Genomic DNA, 21,326 nt, shown 5'->3' on the forward strand with positions numbered 1-21,326 from the left:
TTACACCAACCATCTTTTAATATTTGCCGTAGTAAATCATTAAAATATTTTTATCAAAATTGAATTAGTATCGTTTACCTTCTCGGAATTCTCAGAAATTATTTTAAATGTAAAAAGCAGACTGCGTGGTATTGATGAAATATGCTTCTATTTTAGATTTAGACTCTATTGTCGCAGTAAGCCATAACATTCAAGAACTTTACAGTAATAAACCTATATTTAAAAACACGAAAACAAGCTGTAGAGTAGAGAGTAGCTTTGAAGAATGAGATTCTAAGTTGTAGTCTTTATTTAATTTACGCCAGGCAGACCCGTTACTACTGCCAGGCAGAATTCGAATTCGAATCCAATCGGGAACCCCGCCAATTTTGCTTCCATCCATTACGGATTACTATTCTTAGACAAGATCGATCCCCCATTTAGCCCGAGGGAATAAACCCTATTCTAAATATAAATTGACTCGTATTTTAAAATATTTAATGTATCAATTTAATGCTAAATACAGACGAAACATTATTTTTTCGTTTTATATGAAATTTGTTATTTAGAACATAATACGCAAGGAATGACTTTTTCATTAAATGTCACAGCCAAAAGAAATTTTCCCGCATCTTCGACTGGATGCGCATCTTCGGGATTCCTATCGACACAAATGGCTTGTGATTTAGCGGACGTTTCTCTTCCGGCTACGTAGTATCCTTGGTATTCTATTTTCCATCCGTCGGGACACGTCGTTCTTCCAGCTAGAGTGACAACGGTGCTTCTTTCCAGTCCCAAACAGACCGCGCAACTGACGGGATTCTCAAAATTTATATCGACGTTAAACGGATTTAGGCGGGCTGTGCCGAAACGTACCGCGGCAATATTGTTTTCTGTACCGTCCGCGGCTTTATCGGAAAGTTGTGGAACTTCGGGAAGACAAAGAATCTCGGCGGGCGACGTTTCATCCGTCGATGTTGCGGCGTAACCTTGTATTAAACTCGTAGTATTCAAATTATGGCAATTCTTCTTTCCCCAGTGGACGTAAGTCATTTTTTCGGCTTTTAATGTTTCTATAATCGAATTATTTTCAATACGTAATTAAATCGGGTTCCGTAAATAAGTTTTGTATTTTTCTTACCGGGAACGATCTACAAAAATATTCCAAACAAATTTAAATGGTTATTTCGTCGACTAGATTGGTAATTTACAATTAAATATAGGGCGTTACCATTTCCTGTTTCATACTTTCCCAGGCCTTCTTATATTTTCCGGGTATTCCTTTAATTTTTCCATTCCCGTATGCCCGAAATGCTTTAAGAATATGTTGCGGGCTGTCTTTATCGTCTAATTTCGCAATTGTTTCGTAAAATACATATAGTATCACTGTAATTTCTCTAAATAACCCGTCTATCTACAAATTGAACATGGTCAGTTCGAAAGTAAATATATTACGTATAACTTAATGGAAATCTCACCCTGTTCTCTTGTTCCTTCGTTATCGAAACTCCGTCGTCTTTTAACCAAGCACTTATTGCTTTATGCGTAACGGTTAAATCGTCGAATAATATTTCCAGCTTCTTTAAATCGCTTACCGAAATTCTAAATATAGAAAATAATTATTAATTAATTTTGTGTATTACTATTAATTTAATATTATAATTAAATTAACTTGTTCTTCTCAAACTTGAATTTCTCGTTCAACGTGGCTACTTCTTCTAATTGTACTTTTATTGGAACACCCAGGCCGCTATTAATCGATTTTACTTGATCTCTAAACTTTGAAATTAAATCTCGGTATCCGGATAATGTTAGAGCTACTCCGTCTAATGGAACCGTACCGTAATAAGAAATTTCCAAACTGGCTACTCCTTCTAAATCTTTCCGAAGTTTATCTAATTTTCCTGTAAGTTTAAATTACGTTGGCTCATTGCTTCGATTATTAAATAGCTTCGGTGTATTTTTCTTACAGTTAATTACGGCTCGATATCTCACCCGCAACTTCCACATTAATAGAATCTTCGCTACCCAAAGCTCCGTCGACACTGGCTTTAATAGACTCCATGTCCTTCTTGTCTATGGCACGAAATTTGAAAGACGCTACCAACTCTCCTCCGTAAAGGATACTCTTTACGTAATGAGTTCCTACGTCTTCGGGTGAAAGTTCATTCAACTTAGAAATAGGAGAAACACTCGAGGGAATTTTATGTTCCTCCTAAATTGTATTAAGAACTTTTAAAACTCGAAGCATTTCTAGAGTTAAATTTGCATTCTCTAAGAATTCTTTAATTTCTAGACTTAATTTGCATTATCGTAACTAGATTACTTCTCTTACCGTTTGAAAATATACAAAAGTCAAGATTTCGACTACGTCATGGCGAAAGACGTGATCTTTTAGATACGATCCACTGGCTCCGAGTTTTGCAAAACCAGCTTTCACCTTTAAAGACAGTTCTCCCTCGATTTTAAGCAAGTTTGCGATATCTCTTAACTCTCGAATTACTTTAAAATCACTTCGGAAGGTAGTAAGGTGGTGTATCTGTTTAAATATATAAAATTAATGGCGAAATTCTTAATCTAAGTGTCACAATTGCATTCTTATAGTTAAGAAGAAAAAGGCCTTACTTCTGGGTTACGAATTACTTCTTCTGGAAAGATATCGACTCCTACTTTGTCCGTTCTAATATCAAAAGTTCTACCTAACAGCAAAGGCAGGATATACATCATGGTCGTCATGGTTATTTCTTTTCTCTTCTTAATTTATTAAAATCGAATATATTTTTAAGAAATGTTTTTCTACTCCGAAGTTTTCGCGGTATCTAAAATGGCACATGCCAGATCTCACGCTGATATAAGTGATTATTAAAGTTTATTAGATAAAAATTCCTTTTTAATATTTTTATCGAGTCGAAATTATCTTAATTACCGTCTCTACCGGCATTTTGATATCTCAATTCTAATAGATAAAGTAATTTAAAATTTGCATTTCGAGAATTCGATTCTCTAGATTTTGAGAATAGAAAAATTTTAGTTTAAGAAATGCTTAGTTTTATCAGCGAATAAACTTTTTGTATACAAGCGGCCGAATTAGTTGTTTAAAATAAATCCGTATACGTTTCTACATCGCTGGTATGTGTAAACGGGGCCGGCTCGGACGTCGGTTTTTCGGGCCTCGTACCCGGGCCACGCGCTTTCAAATTTCTGAGAAACTTTGATTTAAAAACTCTAAGGGTCGAATAGCGGAGAGTGGCTCGTATACCCGTGAAAAATTATGGTAGTATGAATTAGGATCGAATCCGACTCCACCGATCTAACATCTTTAAGAGGCCATCCAAGTACTTAAATTACATAAGAACTGTTCGATGGTTAAACATACTGAAATTACGCGTATGAAGTCTTTGGAATAATAATTAAGCGGATGTTAAAACAATTTAAAAACCCCCAATAGTTTATTTTTATATAATGAAATTTGATCGCATATTTTCGGAACTTCACTGGTAAATTGAAGATTTTACATTGATTTATCAAATAAACTTTGCTTCAAAAATACGGGGTAAATGTACTGTAAGGAATTGTGGTTAACGTAGAAATTTAAAACGTTAATTTAAACGAACTTAATGGAATTAAATTAGGAAATAAAAATTCAGGTATAATAATAATGTCCGGGGGAAGGTCGTAAAGTCTTCTTAATATAAGATAGTACGTTGTTGGGAGATAATCCCTCTTAGGCCTATTTCATATCCGCTTTTCTACCTACGTCTCTAGAAAGTAAGCAAAAAGCAATTGTTTGTTTTTGTTTACGCGATTAAAATTGAGTAAATTGGGATAGGGCCTGGGCTCGAAACATCTTCGTCATTTAGATTTTTATACAAATTATCGTAAATTAATTAGATCGATCTATAAATAGACTAAATTTACATTGGATGCTTATTCTCGAATTATTAAAATAATAGCAAAATAATTTTTTAACGATTTAGGGGAGACCGGGGCAACTTCGGCATGCGGGGCAAGTTTGTCAAGCGCTTTTTTTAAAAAACAAATTAAAAGGAGACTTTGATTATAGGTTAGGCAGTTGAGTTTCATTGGTGGCTTGTTGAGTGTAGTGTTTTTATTGTTCTCCAACAAGCGTAGTTGAATTATCAAGCAAATTTTCATTTTCGTTGAATTCCATATAATATTTTTTTTCCATTTATATTGAATTGGCAGGTTTTGTTATAATTGCATGATAACGAAAGTTACTTTTCCTGTTAGAAGGATGTAACTTCAACTTATTCACGTGGCCAGATCGTGGCTCGGCATTCTGTTCTCAGGGTTGTACTTAATGTTTCGAAATCATGACTAGCGGGGTAAGATCGGCAACATAAAGCCACATTAGAAGCAAAGGATAAAAATCAAACAGATGATAAATGAAAACATGTTTGCATTTGTTATTCGTGTATATATGTCTTTCAACTTGCATTTCGTTGTAATAATATTAAATGGGTGTTGGATTTGTATTTCTTTGTTTTAATAGTGAATTCCAACTTATACATTGTTAATAACATAATTTTATATACGTGCCTATCTTGCCCCATTACTGTTGCCCCTATACCAGGGGCAACTTTAATAAAAATAATTAAAATAATTACAACTTTACAAAAAGAGAGAAGTTGCCGATCTTGCCCCTATACCCGGGGCAACTTCGTCAATTTCTCTCTTCTTGTAAAGTTGTAATTATTTTAATTATTTTTATTTCCAAACTGATTTTAACCAGTTCTGTAGTAAGGTAATATTCCAATAGACAATATGCAAAGCTTTTTTTTCAGTTTACAGCAGTATTTATTACACAAAATTTAAGCAAAGCTTAACATGCCGATCTTGCCCCGGTCTCCCCTAAATAAAAATCAATTCGGGAGATTTTATCGAGGATAGTCTATAAGTTAGTGTGCCGAGTAATTAATGACAGTTTATGGTTTTAGAAGTGGAAAAAGCCAACGATTCCGCCACGCCACTACCCTAGACTGAACGCCATCGCTTTCACACTAAAAGCCGCGCGGAAACTCGGATTTGAAGTTCCCGAACTCTCTGTTTGCAGCCAGATTCGACGCCCTCAAACGTTTCGTCGATTTCTACTCTCGAGCGAAATCTCGAAGGAATTGGTTTCACCCGTGAGGACGTTCGAGCCGCCACAAAGAAATGGTTCGAGAACAACCCGAAGAAGACTAAGTTAGAAATACTTTTAGTTATAGTTCGATATCTTACCACTGAACTTGTATACGAATATGGAAACATTACCTATTGAACGCTCCCATATATAATTAATTATCATACGGTATATTTTATAATTATATATTTCAATGTGTTTTATGCGTAACGTGTAAATGCGCTGTTACTTTGAAGATGTAAACGATTCGTATTTTATTCATTGTTATCGCTTACATTTGTAGATGACTGATTAGACCTACTAAAAGGATTTTGAAGCACATTTATATTAGTTTAGCGTTAATTCTTACAATTTTTAACATTAAATCGTTTTGTATTTAGTTTAAAATGACAAATCTGTGCCGAGAATCCTTCTCTAATAAGAACATTTGATGGCGATGGCGTAATAATTATATTTTTTGCCAACGATTTCAGTTGACTGAATTAATGAAATAGCCACGAATATCCGGTCTTATTCTCCGATTGTTATTCTGTCAAGCGATCGGAGTAAGTTTCTGGAAAATAAAAAAAAACTACCATAAAATGGGTACGGCTTTGACGTGGTTTTGTGGCTTGTGTGAAAATTTTATCGAGTGTTACCGGATAAAATCTTCCACAGACCAAGAACACTGGAGAGAAATTTCGAAAGTATTTCAAAATTTATTTTTAAATTTTAAATATATATATTTCGTTTTAACAAATATCTTTGCAAATTTCAACTAGTTATTTAGTAAAAATCCACAATCGCATATTTTTAAATCGATGAAATCAGAATTTGGTACAAACTACGCAAGACACCCAATTCTCATCGTTGTACCAAATATTAGCCAATTTCATAGACGAATCCTTATTCGCAACGGGTTCGCCTTCAGTTGTTAAGTCTAAACAAATAAATTTATTTCCGCTGCGAGAATACGCTTCGGCTAACATGGCTCCTTGGTATTCTAATCTCCATTCTTCGGGGCAGGATGAACTTCCGGGAAAGACTGCCACCGAACTGGCGCCCGGTGTGTAACATTCCGAACATTTTATACCCAGAACTTCGTCTTCTTCATTATAATAGCTCACGGGTTGAAGAAAGGTCATTGTTTTTTTTAGAAGCGGAGGAAGTTCCGATAAGTCATCGGACATGCAAAGAACGTTCTCTCCGCCTCCGAACGAAGAGTAGAGTGGTCCTACGGCTTCACCCTGTATTAAACGTACGTTATCCGAATTTGGGCATTCTTCGCCTCCCCAGTGAGTATATTTTGTACCAAATCCGTTAGGCCTTTCCCATTCTGTACAAAGAATGCAAAATGACATATAATTTCATATTTTACGACTTCAAAAAGATGTAATATAAGAAACTTACCGAGGCTATCGCCAGTCTGAAAAAATATCAATGGATTTACTAATTTATTTAAAATTTTTTAAAATAGAATTAGTTGTTTTACTCACAACTTCATTTTTCAAAATCCACAAATTTCTTTGATATTTCTGTGGACTGTTATCGCCATCGCTTCCGTAAGCTTTGAATGCTTCTTCGAACTGTTCGATGGTAACAGTTGTATCTATTTTGCTAATGGCGTTGTTAAATTCGTTTAATGCGGTATCCAGTTTCTCGTAGAATTCTTCTACCTGTTAAATTTATTTTAATTATCATTTAATTCTAATTCTACTTAATGTAAAATTTTAATCGAATTCTTTCTCTCGCCTTAGTGGATTTTTCTTCCGATATGTCGTAGGGTAATCTCGCATTCCACGACAAAAACTCACCATGAGCGATTCTCAGATCGTCGTACTTCGCGTCTATATCGTCTATAAGACTGGTTAATGCGCTAAATATATGATAATAGATATTTTAAAATAATATATACAACTTTAAAGAAGTTAATTATAATTTTAGATAGGCGTATATAAGTACAGTACCTGTTTTTCATATAGTTGACGTAATCTCGTTTAAATGCGCTTAATGGATATAGTTCCGCTCTTAGGGGTCTTCCTTTACCGTTATTCAATTTCATTACATCTTCGGGGTATTCGTCAACTAATTTCATTAATTGTTCTATCGTTTGCGGCGGGCTTCTGGGTGTAACTGTAGCCGTGGTGTGGATTTCCTCTCTGTAACTTCCTTTTAAATCTTTACGCAATTTATCGAAATTACCTGTAAAAATACAATCCACTTATTATTAATGCGAAATTCTAAACGTTATATTTTCCTTATACCTTTAGCTCCTAGATCAAGCGTTCCTGTAAATTGCAAATTTGCCGTAACGGCCGCTTTTATTTTCTCTCGTTCTTGTTTGTTGATGGCTTTCAGCCTGACAGATGCAATTAATTCTCCTCCGTACGTTATGCTTCTGACGTAGTGAGTACCTACTAATTTAGGAGATTTCTCCATCCAGTCCGTATTAGGCGAAATTGAAGAGGGAATGGTTTCGGTAACCTGTAAATTGATGGGCCAGGATTAACGTAAAAACTGTATCTACAACGATTAGAATTACTTACCGTTTCGTGTTGTACTCTAACAAGAAGTTCGACAAAATTGTCCCTGGAGGAACTGTCTTTGAGATAAGATCCCGACCCATCCACGTCTACTTGACCCGATTTAATTCTTAAGGATAATTCGCCGTCGACATCGAGAAAATCTCTGGCGTCGTTACTCGATTCTATTAGCTTATACTGAGATTTCGTCAAACTACGGTTAATGGACTGAAAAACAAATACAAATTTTCTACCATTTTTATAAAAAAGAATTATGTTTAATTATAAAATTACCAGAATATTATCTTTAAGGGATTCTGTATTATAAATATCAGCCGCCCCCCTCTGATACTGAAACAAATTGAAGGATCCCCCTAAATACATGGCAGCCAACACAGGAATTATGACCGTCATGATTAAAATTAATGAAAAAATCTTCTATTATCTTCGCGCAGCAACTCCTAACTGCGACCGAAGAAAAATTACCTCGGCATATAGGTATGATTTATCTTATCGTTTTACAGATAAATATTTCAATTATCTTCTACATTCATCACCCGAGTATTAAAAAAGCAATATTTATGTTTTGTCTAATGTAAAACTTATACGATGTTAGTCTAAAATATTTTATTAAGTATCCAGCTTTTAATTAGATAATCGCGATGCTTACATAAAACAACAAATAAGATTTTTGACTCTATTCAATTTCATTCTAGTAATTGGTGGCGCCCGATCAATGGGTTTCTTACGTGGACTTTTCCGGTTTTTCTTAACGCGTCTAACACGTAATTAGGGGGCGGTTTCCGGTAGGCGCATTCCTCGACAAATAGCCGTTGCGTCGCGTTGCGTGGCCTTAGTCCGTCGATCCGATCCAATTTCTTCTCTTCTTCCATTCATTACGAGAGTTCTACCGATTCAATTTCGTGATATTAAGAGAAATTTCATATCGACGAGCGACTTCAATTCGGCATTTTTCATTTTTAAATTTCACCCAAATTAACTTATATAAACTAATCTATAAATATATCAAATTTGATAACTTGGCTTACGTATTTGTAATTAAAATTACACTTTTCATTATAATTAAGTGACTAATTAAGAATAGTTGCCGTACAAAAATATGTTATTCCGTGTTTTAATTTTTTGTAAAAATTAATTAATAAATTATTTTAGGACATAAATGATTAATTTTAATTTAATTATTTTCAGAAATTGCTCTAAACGGCATTAATTGTATCGAATTTCACATAAAATATGAGGTATTTCATATTTCTAAACATTAACTTTATTTTCCAAGATATTTTAAAACGTACTACATTTAATTCTGAGAAATCATTTAAAAGGCGCAAACGGCGCAAGGAATTCCGTTTCCTTCTTTTTCTGCGGAGCAAGGAAGAGTGTTGCACTTCAGTAATACATCGGTGAAGGCGATCGTCTCTCCCGCGCTACTTCTTACTTCCGGATCGCTTCCTTCTACGCAAATAAATTCCTTCTTGCGCGTTTTGGCATCCGTAGACATTAAATATCCCGAATACCTAAAATCGCCTACATTACCATATTTACATAAAGAAGTACCGGGAATCATTCTTACGCTACTGCGGTGTTTCTTAACGCGACACAACGCGCAGGGAATGTTTTTATTTATATAATCTCTATAAACGGATTGCCGACTGCTGTATACTATTTGTAAAAGTTTAAGGTGATAGTGTTGTTTTTCTATCGCCACTTCTTTGTTATAATTTTCTTCTTCCGGCATACAAAGTATTTCGGTTCCTCCGTCTTTGGCTCCGGCAGCCCAACCTTTGTAAACACTTTCTTCGGATGCTCCGTTGCAGGTTGTACTTCCCCAATGTACGTATGTGGCTCCACCTCCTTCGGTTTGGAGCGCTGTCAAAGGTACATTTATGTACATTTTTATGTCTACAATTTTCCATAAATTATTTTTTTTAAAAAAAAGTGAAATTTACGAGTGTCTTTTACTTACCTTCGACATTTTTCATCTGTAAATAAAAATTGTAAATCTCGATTACAACTCAAAATTTTAATGATTTATATAAATGAATACGGATAAATTATATCTTACCATGTCCATTTTTAATTTTTCAAATTTTTTCGTGTATTTATCGGGTAATATTCCGGTGCCGTTATCGTAGATAGCGAATGCGGGAGTAAACTGCGCATCGTTCTCGGGATTCGATAGATCTAATTTACTAATTACGTCGTAAAACGTGGCCGATATGGCTTCTAGGGATGCGGAATATTCTCCAATCTGCGTAGATAAATTCCGATTAAATCGTTAATAAATTGCAATTTTATATTATAGATTATTGACTTAATTTCTTACTTTCTGGTAATAATTCAGGGGTAAAACGGGAGGTGTCACCCTCATCCATTCTCTTAGAGTCGCCTTAGCGGAGGTAATGTCATCAAATAACTCCTCTAACAGATCCATTTGGTCGTTAAGAGCCCTGAGAAGTAAAAGGCGAGGCGTTAAATTACGAGACAATAACAAATGATTTGTAAACCAACACTTACGATGTTTGGATATAAGTCGGATAAGTCTTATTAAGAGCGGATAAAGGAAACAATTCCATTCTGAGTGGAACTCCTAAACCCCCGTTTACTTCTTTAGTTTGATCCGCAAAACTGTCGACTAGACTCATCAAACTGGCCATATCGTTGGGGACTCCCTTAATAGGTACCGTAGCGTAGTAATGAATTTCTAACGAAGCCGAATCTTTAACATTTTGCTGAATTTGATTGAATTTACCTAAAGTGTTGGTTTTTACTTTTTAGCTCGGAATCTTTGTATTTAAAATATTTACGCTTTAGTCCATTAATACCTTTCAGTTGCAAACCGAATGAACCGGAATCGGATTGCAAACTTCCCTGGATCGTTGCTTTAATAAGTTCTCTATCGGCAGAATTTTTTGCAACGAAGCGTAGAGAAGCTATCAGATCTCCTCCGTAAGTAATACTTCGAGCGTAATGAGTTCCTACACCTTCTTTATCTAAATCGTACCAATTTTCCACTGGTTTGGCCGACGAAGAGATGGTGTGAGTTTCCTGAATACAAAGTTTCAAAATTGATTAAACTGTCTAGAAATTAAATGTCCGACATTAATATAGACCTACTTACGGTTTCGAAATGAGTTTTCACTAAAATTTCTACGCTGTTGGATCGAGAAGCCGCATCCTTCAAGTAACTTCCGGCTCCTTCGATGTCTATTTTGCCAGTTTTTATTTTGAGAGCCAAATTACCGGAAGCGTCTAAAAAATCTCTGGCTTCTTTACTGTCTGTTATAATTCTATATTCTGAATCTGTGAAATACCGCTCTATTTTCTGAAGATTTAAAAGAATTATTAATAAATACGCCATATAAATATACGTAAAATATAACTTTCATACCTCTGGATTCGTAATAACTGAAGCTGGAAATATATCTACTCCTACTTTGTCATTTTTCATGTCGTAGGTACGACCCAGTAACATGGGCAATACGTACAGCATTACGAGAGTCATGATGGCAACTTTTAGTGAAATTAATTCATGAATGACTTTCGAACGGATAAATTATTTGATTTTTGTCGCCTAAGTGTCAAACGGAGAAACGGCCACCGATATTTACCCGAGAAACCCTCGGGCGGGAAGTAGTGAGTTAGTTTTAGATATGATAAAGGAACAAATTCGCTAATTTCGTGTTTTCTTAATTAACAGCTGGATAAGGTGGAGTCGAAAGTAGGCAGCTGCTTGTCTAATGATAAGTTTCTTCCAGGTAAAACTTAATCTAATCTTTAACTTTAAGTCAATTAACGAGATATAAACAGAAACAGTTATCTATAAGTCTATAATTTCTCTAAAAAGTAATTATTTTTACAGTTAAATTTATTTATTTATTCACCGTGGGTTTTCCCATATATGTCTGGACACAAACCAAAATTAAAAACCAGATACAAAAACAAATAACTTTAATTATTTACATTGAATTCAGTTTGATAAGAACAGCCAAATAACATTCAATTCATTTTAAACAAATTTGCACGAAAATCTAGCGGACAAATTGGGGGATCCGTGTCCTTAAAGATATAATAAAGAGATAAACAGATAAGGCAGACTAATTAATGAAAAAACTTGGAGCATAAACTCCTAAAATTAAAATCAATATTAACAACAATCTTTCAGAAAATTATCTTTACGCCAGTTTTACTTTATAATCGAGATTATAAGAAAAGTACTTCAGTTTTCATAATATTAGAAATGAAAATCGGCAATAAAATACGGTTTAATATTTCAATTATTTCCTAATAAATTCAGAATTGTAAACTATTTTAGCCAGTGATTCGCCGAACTACTTAAAACCGATAACTTTTCTAAATGTCTGGCACGAAATACGCCGTAACTGAATTGAAATTTAATTTAAAAATTTGTTTTTTACAATATTTTTAATATTTATATTCTAAAAAAGTAGACAATTACGATTTTAAGCGCTATCCCGGCGCTTTTACAATGGGATCGAACGTTACAGTGTATACATTTTAGTTTATAAGGTGTCTCGTACCGTAGTCTGAAACCGTAGGACTATGTTAACTTTGTTTATTTTTTTTTATATTTAAAGCGTGGCACCGAGTAAGGAGAAACGAATTCCATTTATTTTGATAGTGGGGATTCACACTCGACGGTTTTATTCCGTTTATCTCAGCATTTTATGCCGCGCAAAGTCTAAATTCATTGCAATTCCTACCTCGATTACAAAACTATATAATCATATATTCATACTTTGCTCGTAAATATAAACTGATATTTTTATAAATTTACTTGCAAAATTATATGAATTGATACAGAAAATCCGTTTATGTAAAAGGAAAATTTATTTGATTATAATTTGCATAATTTCTACTATTTTCAAAACGAAGAAATCAGATAATAGAATATATTTATTTTATATTTTAATTTATTCCATTTAATATTGTCAAATTGAGAATAATTTTTTATAAGATAACAAAGTTATACAGTGAACCTGCAATAACCATCTTCTTTCGACAACGGCAGCCATTTTTTACGTTCCTCTTAATGGTCGTTGTTTCCAGGTTCGGTTATATTTTAAGAACTTTCGTGGGTTCCCCCATTTTAAACTAATATTATTTTAATAACGTTATAAAAGATTAGATATTATTAAAATTATTAATCTTTAAATCGACATTGCCAGAAGCACTTTTTCGTGTCTAAAATCGTAACGAATCTTTTAATATTATTGTTTCGGTGAATAAATTTAAAATGAAAGAGCGTAAAGAGCAAATTGATTGATTATATTTAATAGAATCTGAATAAATTGATCGTATTACAGGCCATTAAAAATGATCGTTGACGATTATTTCGAACAAACGGTACAAGAAATTGCCAAATCTTGGTTTTTTTCTTGAGCTATTCCTACTATATTCAAGTTGTGTTCGTAGAGCTGGGCGTTAGTTACCGCGTAATATTCGGGCGTTTGATCCAGACACACGTATCTACTTCGATGTCCATTATCTCTGTTAGCTGTTAAATATCCTTGGTATTCGTTTACCCATCCGTCCGGACATCGATGAGATCCCACTCGCATATATATAGTGGAACGATTGCCAACGTGGCACATACTGCACGTGACTCCATTCCCAAACATATTTTCTCTTTCGGATCCTTTAAATAGTTCTAAATCCGTTATACCGTATCTAACACCCCCTAAGTAACTTCCACTTTTTTTGTCGGACGGAAGTTTACCAAAAATAAAGTCCGAATCGCTAGGAAGGCACAAATAGTTAGTTCCTCCTCCGACTCCGAATTCTTCTCCAGAAACTACGTAACCGTCGTAGATTGTAGTTGAGGTCGAAGAATTACATGTTTTATGTCCCCATCTAATATATGTGGTTTTTCCGACGTCGCTTAAATCCGGTTCTGTAATACAGAAGGTAATTTAAGTAGGATGTAATACTGTTAAAACTATTGATCGTTTAATTAACTTACCGTCGACAATCTGAAAACAATAAAAAGATAACGATTAGAAAGGTTTAAAAGAAATAAAAGCGTATAGAAAATGAATACGAACTAATTCAAATCTCAACTTATCAAATTCACGTTTGAACTTTCCGGGTAAACCTTTTCCGCCTTCTTTATAAGCCTGCAGCGCCTTTGACAATTGATCGGTTCCCTTTTCTATATCCAAAACTCCAATTGTATGTTGAAAGACCCTGAGTACCTTTCTAATTCTCTCGTATAATCTCGTAATCTAAGAATAAATAAATTCTGTTAGGTAAAATTGCCTGCACGTTTTTACTTCTTCCGTGAAATTTAGTACCTCGTGTTCTTGTTTCTGTGTCAATGTCGGAGGCAAACTTCTGATCCAGTCGGTTAACTTATCTTTAGTAACTCTTAAATCGTCGAATTGATCTTCAAACGTCTTCAATGCATTTTCCAAAGCCCTGAAGTTTGGTTTTAATTATAATCGAAGATAAACAAAGAATATAAATTACGTAACATTAGCTCTTACTTATTTATCAAAAATTGAAAACGAGCATCAAACGTGGCTAATTCCATTAATTCTACTCTAACGGGTACTCCCGCACCGTTGTTGACACTTTTCACTTGTTCGTCAAACCCTTCTACTAATTTCTGTAGACCTTCTATAGTATTGGGCACGTCTTTCAATGGAACAGTGGCGAAGTATGAGATTTCCATGTTAGCCTTGTCCCGAAGATCATTTTTTAATTGACTGAGTTTCCCTAAAATGAAACGATTGATATCATTGAAAGTACTGTACGTACAATTTAATACGAATTTTAAATACAATTTACCCGAAGCAATGAGTTGTTCCAGTTTCATTCCTTGTATTTCGGCCGATATTTTCGCTTGGATACTATGGACATCCTCTATCTTGTGAGCAATAAATCTCAAAGAAGATATTAATTCTCCTCCGTAAGTAATACTTTGTACGTAATGAGTTCCTAAATCTTCTGGCCTGTGACTCGCCCAATCGGACCGAGGTTTCAGATGGAAAGGTAAAGATTCTGTATGCTAAATGACTGGATTTTAATACTTTATTAATTATTTCTTGCCTGATATATAAATATACTTACCGTATAATATTTGGTTCTCGTTAATATCTCGACAGTTTTTTCAGACGTCGTAGACGATCTCAAGTAATTGCCAAAACCTTTCAAATCAACCTTCCCAGATTTCACCTTAAGAGAGAAATCTCCCGAAACTTGAAGAACTTGCTTCACTTCTTGAGAACTTTGTATCATTTTATAAGTAGTTTCAAAGAAAGAATGATCGTTCACCTGAATATTTTACAATACTTTTTTCAGTTTGCAATATGCAAAAATTAATTAATAGTTCAATGGCATTAAAATTTTAAAAAATAAATAATCTGACTTACTTGTACTTTTTTCAATTCGGACTCGGGAAATATATCAATTCCCACTCTGTCATTTCTAGCATCGAAAGTTCTTCCCAGTATCATGGGAAGGAGATACAACATCTTCAAAGCCATGATGTTCGATGGAAGAATCGAGCTACAAAAATAAATTCGGTTACGCTCTCGTACTTAAGCGTAACGACAAGTTTATTTTTCCGTAATGAATATATCTTTCTATCTTAACGCAAATAGAGATATTGTTATCTATATTATCCCTGCTTACGGGAAAGACTCATCTGCCTGTCAAATGTACAAATAAATATCTCCGTATCAATTAATTTTGTCAATTTGCATACAGCGACACGTTATTAATCTTTCCTTCAATTTTTCTCGAGCAACCTCGATAAATTGTCAACAGCGTAATGACTCTACTTTTGCCCGTTATCGCTTCCATGTTATTAGGTTCGGCAATAGACTTACGTACTTATACGCCATCTACTACTGTATTCAATAATGAACAATTCAAAAAGGTAAATTTTTATTTCAATAATGCATATATGTACAGTCAAACCTCCGAACAACAGTCTCAGACGGGGACGTACAAGATGGCCGTCGTTGAGATGTGGCCGTTATTGGAGGTTCGACTGAACATATATGTATACGATTTCCAAAATGTTAAGAATGATTGACATTGTTACTGTCTTACCGAATACCTCAGTAATACTGTTGAACGTCGTTTCAAACTCTTTTACGGTAACTTTATTAAGTAAAATAAACACTAGTTGTAATTTTGGCACTATTTTAATTACTTAATTATTAGACAATTATCTTCGTATAGCCTTTTGGAATCCAAGTTTTACCTTAATTTCTATAGCGAACGAACAGACAGTATAACTTGAAAAATATAAGTATATTCATTTATAATGAAAAGCCCATTTATTTCTTTATGAATTGTTATTTAAAAAAGAGCACGAGTGTAAAATGTCTTTAATTTTCTTTCGTAAATAGCAGTCGCACGATTTGTTGACTACGAGATTCTACGCCATGTACGACACCAGTCAATATTATAAGTTGACTGGATGTGAACCCGACGTAATTCTCCGTATCAAAGCGGGATTAATGAAGTTGGACGATTCGTTGGACGGAATCAACGATTTCATTACCGATACTTATCAGAAAAAGAACGTCTTTTCGGCAGCATTTAAGATCGATTATTATAGCGTAAGTGGATCGCTACTAATATACCTAGAATCGTTTTCGTAATACGATGATAAATGTCAATTTGTAACTTACGCAGGAGTCGCACACCCTTCCGGAAAATGCCGAGACGTTAAAAGAAAATTTGAAAGTAGCTGGACTGGCTAACAGTACTCACTATGTCGGAGAACTCCATCACGGTGGTTCGACGATTATCGTTTACGATTATATAACCAAAAATGTTTTTGATAAAATGATGATCGAACAACACATTATCCCTGTAGTTAGTCAGGAGGAGGACAGTCTCATAAGTAAGTATATTTATATTCCAGATTTATATCAATTTTTTTGCCAATTTTTAATAACGTATTACCCTCGATTCGAGCTATTTCTCGGATAACTCCAATGTGATTCCATACGGTAATATAAGTAGGCCTACGCAAAATAGACGATGGCGATTAAGGCATGGGCCTACTACTCCGGGGAATCCGGGATGGAATCCGGAAAGTCGAAAAACACGGTAATTTTTATGGGTGGTGTGTCGGACTTGGTTTCTCGCCAACCGACCGCCCCGTTACGGATTTGGCCAAACTGGTGACCAGAAGGAAAAGAGGTCCCGCCGGTGTCTACGGAACGGAAAAACTTAACAACGAAAATGCATTATTAAATTAACTATCCAAATGTAAAAAATTCGTGCTATTATTATACCTTAAAACAAAAGTATTATAAAGAAATAACATCAATTATGCCCTTATATTTAAAATATATATATATATTTCTTTTTTTTGCCATTGAGGGTACCCTAAAGCAATTGTCACTCCTGACATTTGTTTTATTCTTTCATTTTCGAATAACAGTTTTTAAAGCAATTATATTTCTAGAATAACTTTATTTTAATAATAGCTACGATGAAGTAACGATAGCCAGATGGTCTCTCCAAATCTCTTAATCGGTAATCAGCCGTTGTACTGTTTTAAAGACTGGTCTCGTAGGATAATGGGAGTTTTCGCTGGTTTTTATACGTACCGTACTTATTATTTACTGCCACGAAAATAGCCACGAAATAGGGATACATTTGTTACCAGGGACGGGCAAGATCCGTTACCAGGGTCCGAGGGGCCTGGGAGAAAAAATACAGCGCCAAAGATTGAAATTAACCGAACGATGGGTTTAAATCGTTTATAACTGTATTGTACTTTTCTCCGGGGCCTCTCGGACCTCCGCAACAAATCCTACTCGCCCTGGTAACAAATGTATCCGCGTATATATTTAAAATAACTTGGTTTTCGATATTTCAAAATTAGAGAACTTCGATATTAATATTTTCTTAACCGATCATAAGACGTTTGGATATTTTCCTATTTAATGAAAATGCATCATTTTAATAATACTGTTTATCAATTAGATAAATGTGTTTACCAGCGTGTTGTGGATATTTTCCATTAAATTCATTCGGGCCTAAATTTGACCATGGAAAACGTACTGTACAAGTTATTTACCGACTAATAAATGAGAGTATTTTCTTGACAAAAATGCAATATAATTCATCTATTTCTCGAAATATATTCCGCAAATATAATTAAAAACATAAATTATACGTATTATAGAAATGTACTAGTTTGTAAATGAATACAAATTTTATAAATATTTGTTTAGATGCGTTTATTTTGGCCAACGAACACTTGGATAAAGCACCTTTTCGAGGACCAATCGTTCGTCGACACAGAGTTTTCTCCACCGTATCTCTTCCTTCAAATAATTTTAGCCACCCTTCAAATATCAAAACGTTAATCGATTCGTATCGCGACATTTACTCGAAAAATGAACGTGAAATTCCTACGGTTATGTTCATGTCTCCACTAAAACCGTTGGATTCCAGCTTCGACGATATCGACCATGCATTGTCAGAAAGGTTTTATTTACCGTCTTCTAAATATATTTTCCCCGTAAATATCTCAGTTTTGCTTTTTCTTTAGTGACGAATCTTCTAGACGAAAACTTTATGAAATAATTGAGCTGTTTGATGATTTAAGAGAAACGGAAGATCTTATGTCCAATTGGCTATATAGAGGACAACTAGAAATGACAGAAGAGCAAGAGAAGAAGGTAATGTATAGACGTACGAAATTAATGCGATGCGTGTAAGGCAGATGTTATTTGAAATTAAGATGGATTTATCGAAGAAGCTTTCCGTAAATTACGTAACGCAGATACGGATGGGTTACCGCGCGTTACAAGGGGGAGGATGTTTACAAAAGCGTTACGTAATACTAGTCTGGACTTTTGGATAACGGAATGATTCGTTTTTGTTTTTCGAGCGTTACCGTCTAAGGCTATTAAACCTCGAGCGTTAATCGCCTTAACATATTTTTCCAAACTATAAATGAAGGGTTACTCCGCAACTCGAATTGGGTCGGTCAATTCTTTATAGTAAATGGACCTTTCCGGTCAACCTCGACATCCCGTCCGACGTCCGTTGGACCAAAGCTGTACTGCCACTAATCGGCTGGTAAACAGACTCCTTACGCCGTTTCACTCACTGCCTTAGTGACTAAAGATTAATCTTACGTAATAATAATCATCGACACCCTAAACCCGCTATAATACACCGTACTGTACGTGCCAATGATGATATTATTTAAGAAGTAACGCTTTAACCGTACTAAGGAATAATAAGTTACGTATTCCTTAATTGTACTAAGTTACAATTAAGGAATTGATTAACGATACGCGTTACTTAATTTTGGGGTCGGATACGCGCCAGGGCGTAACGAGCGTTACGGGGGGTAGTCGAAGGACGTAAAAATAGCGTTAGTTAATTTATGGACGATTCCAAATCGATGTTACTTTCAGGCCGAAGATTTGTATGAAAATCTTAGCCAAGTATTGAAAAGCTTTCAAGAAATAATCCCAGAAATTAGCCAATTTAAGAAGTTAGACGAAACGCGAATCAAAGAAGTTATAGCAATGTATAACAAAAACCTTCCCGTAGAAGGAGGAACTTACAATTTGGCTTTCCGTATACTCAAAGAAACAATTGGTAAGTTAGTTATTAATAAAAAAAATTAAAGTTTTAAAATTTTAAAATATTTATATTATTATACAGGATCAGTGTGCCAAGACGAATTCCACCCCCGTATTCTCGGCCAATTGCTCTTGGATGCGGACGATTATCTCGGACCCAAAGACGGCTTGGGAGAAAACAAATGTCGAAAATTGTGTTTAAGCGAGCCACGGTGTCGAGCTTACACTTACGGAGAAGATTTGGAAGTTTACGATCCGGAAGTAGGAGTTTGGGAGTCGATAGAAAATAGGTAAGTTAAAGTACGAACGTTTTAAAGATAGGACGTTTATTAATACCGTATGTATATTGATGTCGTTCCGCCAACGTTTCAGATGTTGGATTTTGTTCAGGAGCACCGATACCGCCGACTTTAAACCCACAGGTCCCATGGATAAAGTGTATACGTACGATAGAAAGTGTGCATAAAATATATTTTTCCATATTATATAATTTTTGAAACTTTGTTTTTTAGAAAATTTATTTAGTAAATAAGATAAAATTCACTCGAGAAAAAAACTTGTTCTACATTAATCTGTAATAATTAAAAATAAGTCATTTATATATCGCTTTCTATTAGTTATAAATTGTTTAACAATTTAATATTCGTGTTTTACCAATGATAAGAGAAAACATTCTTAAAATTTATAAATTCTGAATTAAATTTTCCATCATTTAATGCAGTTTTATACGCTAATTCCTAATAAAAGTAAATTTAATTTAATTTAAAAGTAGTTATTTTTCTTTATTGAAAACCAGCGAGTAGCGATTTTCGGTCCGGTTCAAATGGCCGCATATTATCAAACGGTGCCACAAAAAGCGCGTGAAAACCAGCGACGTAACGTATTTTTCAGAATGTTTTTGGCATACTTGAACACGGTAAATTCAAAAGCGGGGTTTCAATTTTTTTTAAAAAGCTACGCGTTATTATAAATTTGTGCCTTACAAATAGAACATATTTGGCGGAGAAAGTTTTCGTCGTTACTTACGCTAATTTATCATTCGTAATGGGAGCGATGAGACATTTAAAACTTCTCTTAAAATGGCAATATTTTGTTTTAAATTAATTTTAAATACAGTATAGCAATAGTGTCTGATTGAAATTTTATTACATTTAAAACTGAATAAAAAATAGGAAAATATTTTTTAGTAATTACATGCAAAAATATAATATAAAATAAACTAAATATATGCATATTTTATCTAAAACCAGAGTATTAAGAGAGAGAATAGAAAAACTGACCACGAAATAGAATACAAACGATTAAAAAAGATCCAAAGGCGTTGGGTGAAATAATCTAATAGAAGTATTTTTGTTATCTCAGAAAATATTTCTTTATCCAGTTAAAAAACTTATTCAAAATAAGATTTACTTTTAAATTATTATATCCCTTTTTAAGTTTTTAATTCTCTTCGTCCCGTGGCCGCTAATAAGGGTTTTTCCCCCGTATCGGTCGGTCAGACCCGCGACGGGGCAGCCGGGCGGAGAGGGACGAGCCCAAAATACCCGCGAAAAATTCCCGCATAGATCCGATCCCTGGTCCCGGCGGCAGTTGGCCCGGGCCTTAACCTTCTCGGCCGTCGAATGTTTCGTTATTAATCGATAAAACAAAAACAGAATTTAATAGAAATCGTTTATTATTAATTTTAATTTTTATATTTAAAAAATGCGATCGACGTATTTCGTTATAACGACGTATCGAAATTTTGACAGAAACCTAATCGGAAATATTTGATGTTTCTTTCTACATCTTCCAATCGCTTCCGGTGGCAGAATTCCGAGAGTAAACGCTTCCGGGTCTATTTCTAAAGGCAGAGATTTCGTCCAGTGTTGCCGCAATGAAATTTCAAAACGTACTGAAGCGCCTTCAAAAAATGTACTATTTTCCTTCAAAATGTACTAGTTCTATGAATACTTTGTTTACGTGCCTATATATATATAGGCACGTAATTTATATATATATATAGGCTATGTATATAGTAAAGCTATTTAAAATTAAAAATATATCTACACATCTATTACTTATTATATAATTAGCATGAAAGATTGTAGA

The 21,326-nt window shown here is 34.4% G+C and overlaps 5 protein-coding genes across 6 annotated transcripts; 1 reads left to right on the top strand and 4 right to left on the bottom strand.

Annotated features, from left to right (window-relative positions):
* Window positions 1-501: 501 nt before the first annotated feature.
* LOC111623836 lies at window positions 502-2,830 on the bottom strand. The gene is made up of 8 exons (XM_023366549.1): window positions 2,605-2,830; window positions 2,315-2,518; window positions 1,975-2,194; window positions 1,652-1,883; window positions 1,458-1,581; window positions 1,211-1,393; window positions 1,121-1,130; window positions 502-1,052 (listed from the first exon to the last, which is right to left on the bottom strand). Exons 1-8 carry the CDS (start codon window positions 2,713-2,715, stop codon window positions 541-543), a joined length of 1,596 nt encoding a protein of 531 aa, XP_023222317.1. The 5' UTR covers window positions 2,716-2,830; the 3' UTR covers window positions 502-540.
* A 2,995-nt stretch (window positions 2,831-5,825) lies between these two features.
* LOC111623835 lies at window positions 5,826-8,104 on the bottom strand. The gene is made up of 8 exons (XM_023366548.1): window positions 7,918-8,104; window positions 7,648-7,851; window positions 7,366-7,585; window positions 7,069-7,303; window positions 6,854-6,977; window positions 6,598-6,777; window positions 6,512-6,527; window positions 5,826-6,437 (listed from the first exon to the last, which is right to left on the bottom strand). The coding sequence occupies exons 1-8, from the start codon at window positions 8,035-8,037 to the stop codon at window positions 5,929-5,931; spliced, it is 1,608 nt and encodes a 535-aa protein (XP_023222316.1). The 5' UTR covers window positions 8,038-8,104; the 3' UTR covers window positions 5,826-5,928.
* A 781-nt stretch (window positions 8,105-8,885) lies between these two features.
* Window positions 8,886-11,320, bottom strand: LOC111623832. Its single transcript, XM_023366546.1, has 8 exons — window positions 11,033-11,320; window positions 10,763-10,966; window positions 10,467-10,689; window positions 10,159-10,393; window positions 9,968-10,091; window positions 9,707-9,892; window positions 9,608-9,623; window positions 8,886-9,510 (listed from the first exon to the last, which is right to left on the bottom strand). Exons 1-8 carry the CDS (start codon window positions 11,144-11,146, stop codon window positions 8,960-8,962), a joined length of 1,653 nt encoding a protein of 550 aa, XP_023222314.1. The 5' UTR covers window positions 11,147-11,320; the 3' UTR covers window positions 8,886-8,959.
* A 1,600-nt stretch (window positions 11,321-12,920) lies between these two features.
* Window positions 12,921-15,199, bottom strand: LOC111623833. Its single transcript, XM_023366547.1, has 8 exons — window positions 15,036-15,199; window positions 14,734-14,937; window positions 14,452-14,671; window positions 14,148-14,379; window positions 13,956-14,079; window positions 13,707-13,886; window positions 13,625-13,634; window positions 12,921-13,555 (listed from the first exon to the last, which is right to left on the bottom strand). The coding sequence occupies exons 1-8, from the start codon at window positions 15,147-15,149 to the stop codon at window positions 12,993-12,995; spliced, it is 1,647 nt and encodes a 548-aa protein (XP_023222315.1). The 5' UTR covers window positions 15,150-15,199; the 3' UTR covers window positions 12,921-12,992.
* Window positions 15,200-15,350: 151 nt separating this feature from the next.
* LOC111623837 lies at window positions 15,351-19,968 on the top strand. 2 transcript variants are annotated; one of them, XM_023366550.1, is made up of 8 exons: window positions 15,351-15,544; window positions 16,023-16,235; window positions 16,312-16,522; window positions 17,868-18,123; window positions 18,188-18,317; window positions 19,065-19,251; window positions 19,318-19,525; window positions 19,608-19,968. In XM_023366550.1, the coding sequence occupies exons 1-8, from the start codon at window positions 15,437-15,439 to the stop codon at window positions 19,699-19,701; spliced, it is 1,407 nt and encodes a 468-aa protein (XP_023222318.1). In that variant the 5' UTR covers window positions 15,351-15,436; the 3' UTR covers window positions 19,702-19,968. The 2 variants fall into 2 exon arrangements, with proteins under 2 accessions (XP_023222318.1, XP_023222320.1); XM_023366552.1 differs by having other exon boundaries at window positions 17,868-18,114; window positions 19,608-19,967.
* The last annotated feature ends 1,358 nt before the right edge of the window (window positions 19,969-21,326 follow it).

This window comes from Centruroides sculpturatus, unplaced genomic scaffold (assembly GCF_000671375.1).
Source record: "Centruroides sculpturatus isolate CEXI.00-Female unplaced genomic scaffold, Cexi_2.0 scaffold162, whole genome shotgun sequence".
Taxonomy (NCBI): Eukaryota; Metazoa; Arthropoda; class Arachnida; order Scorpiones; family Buthidae; genus Centruroides; species Centruroides sculpturatus.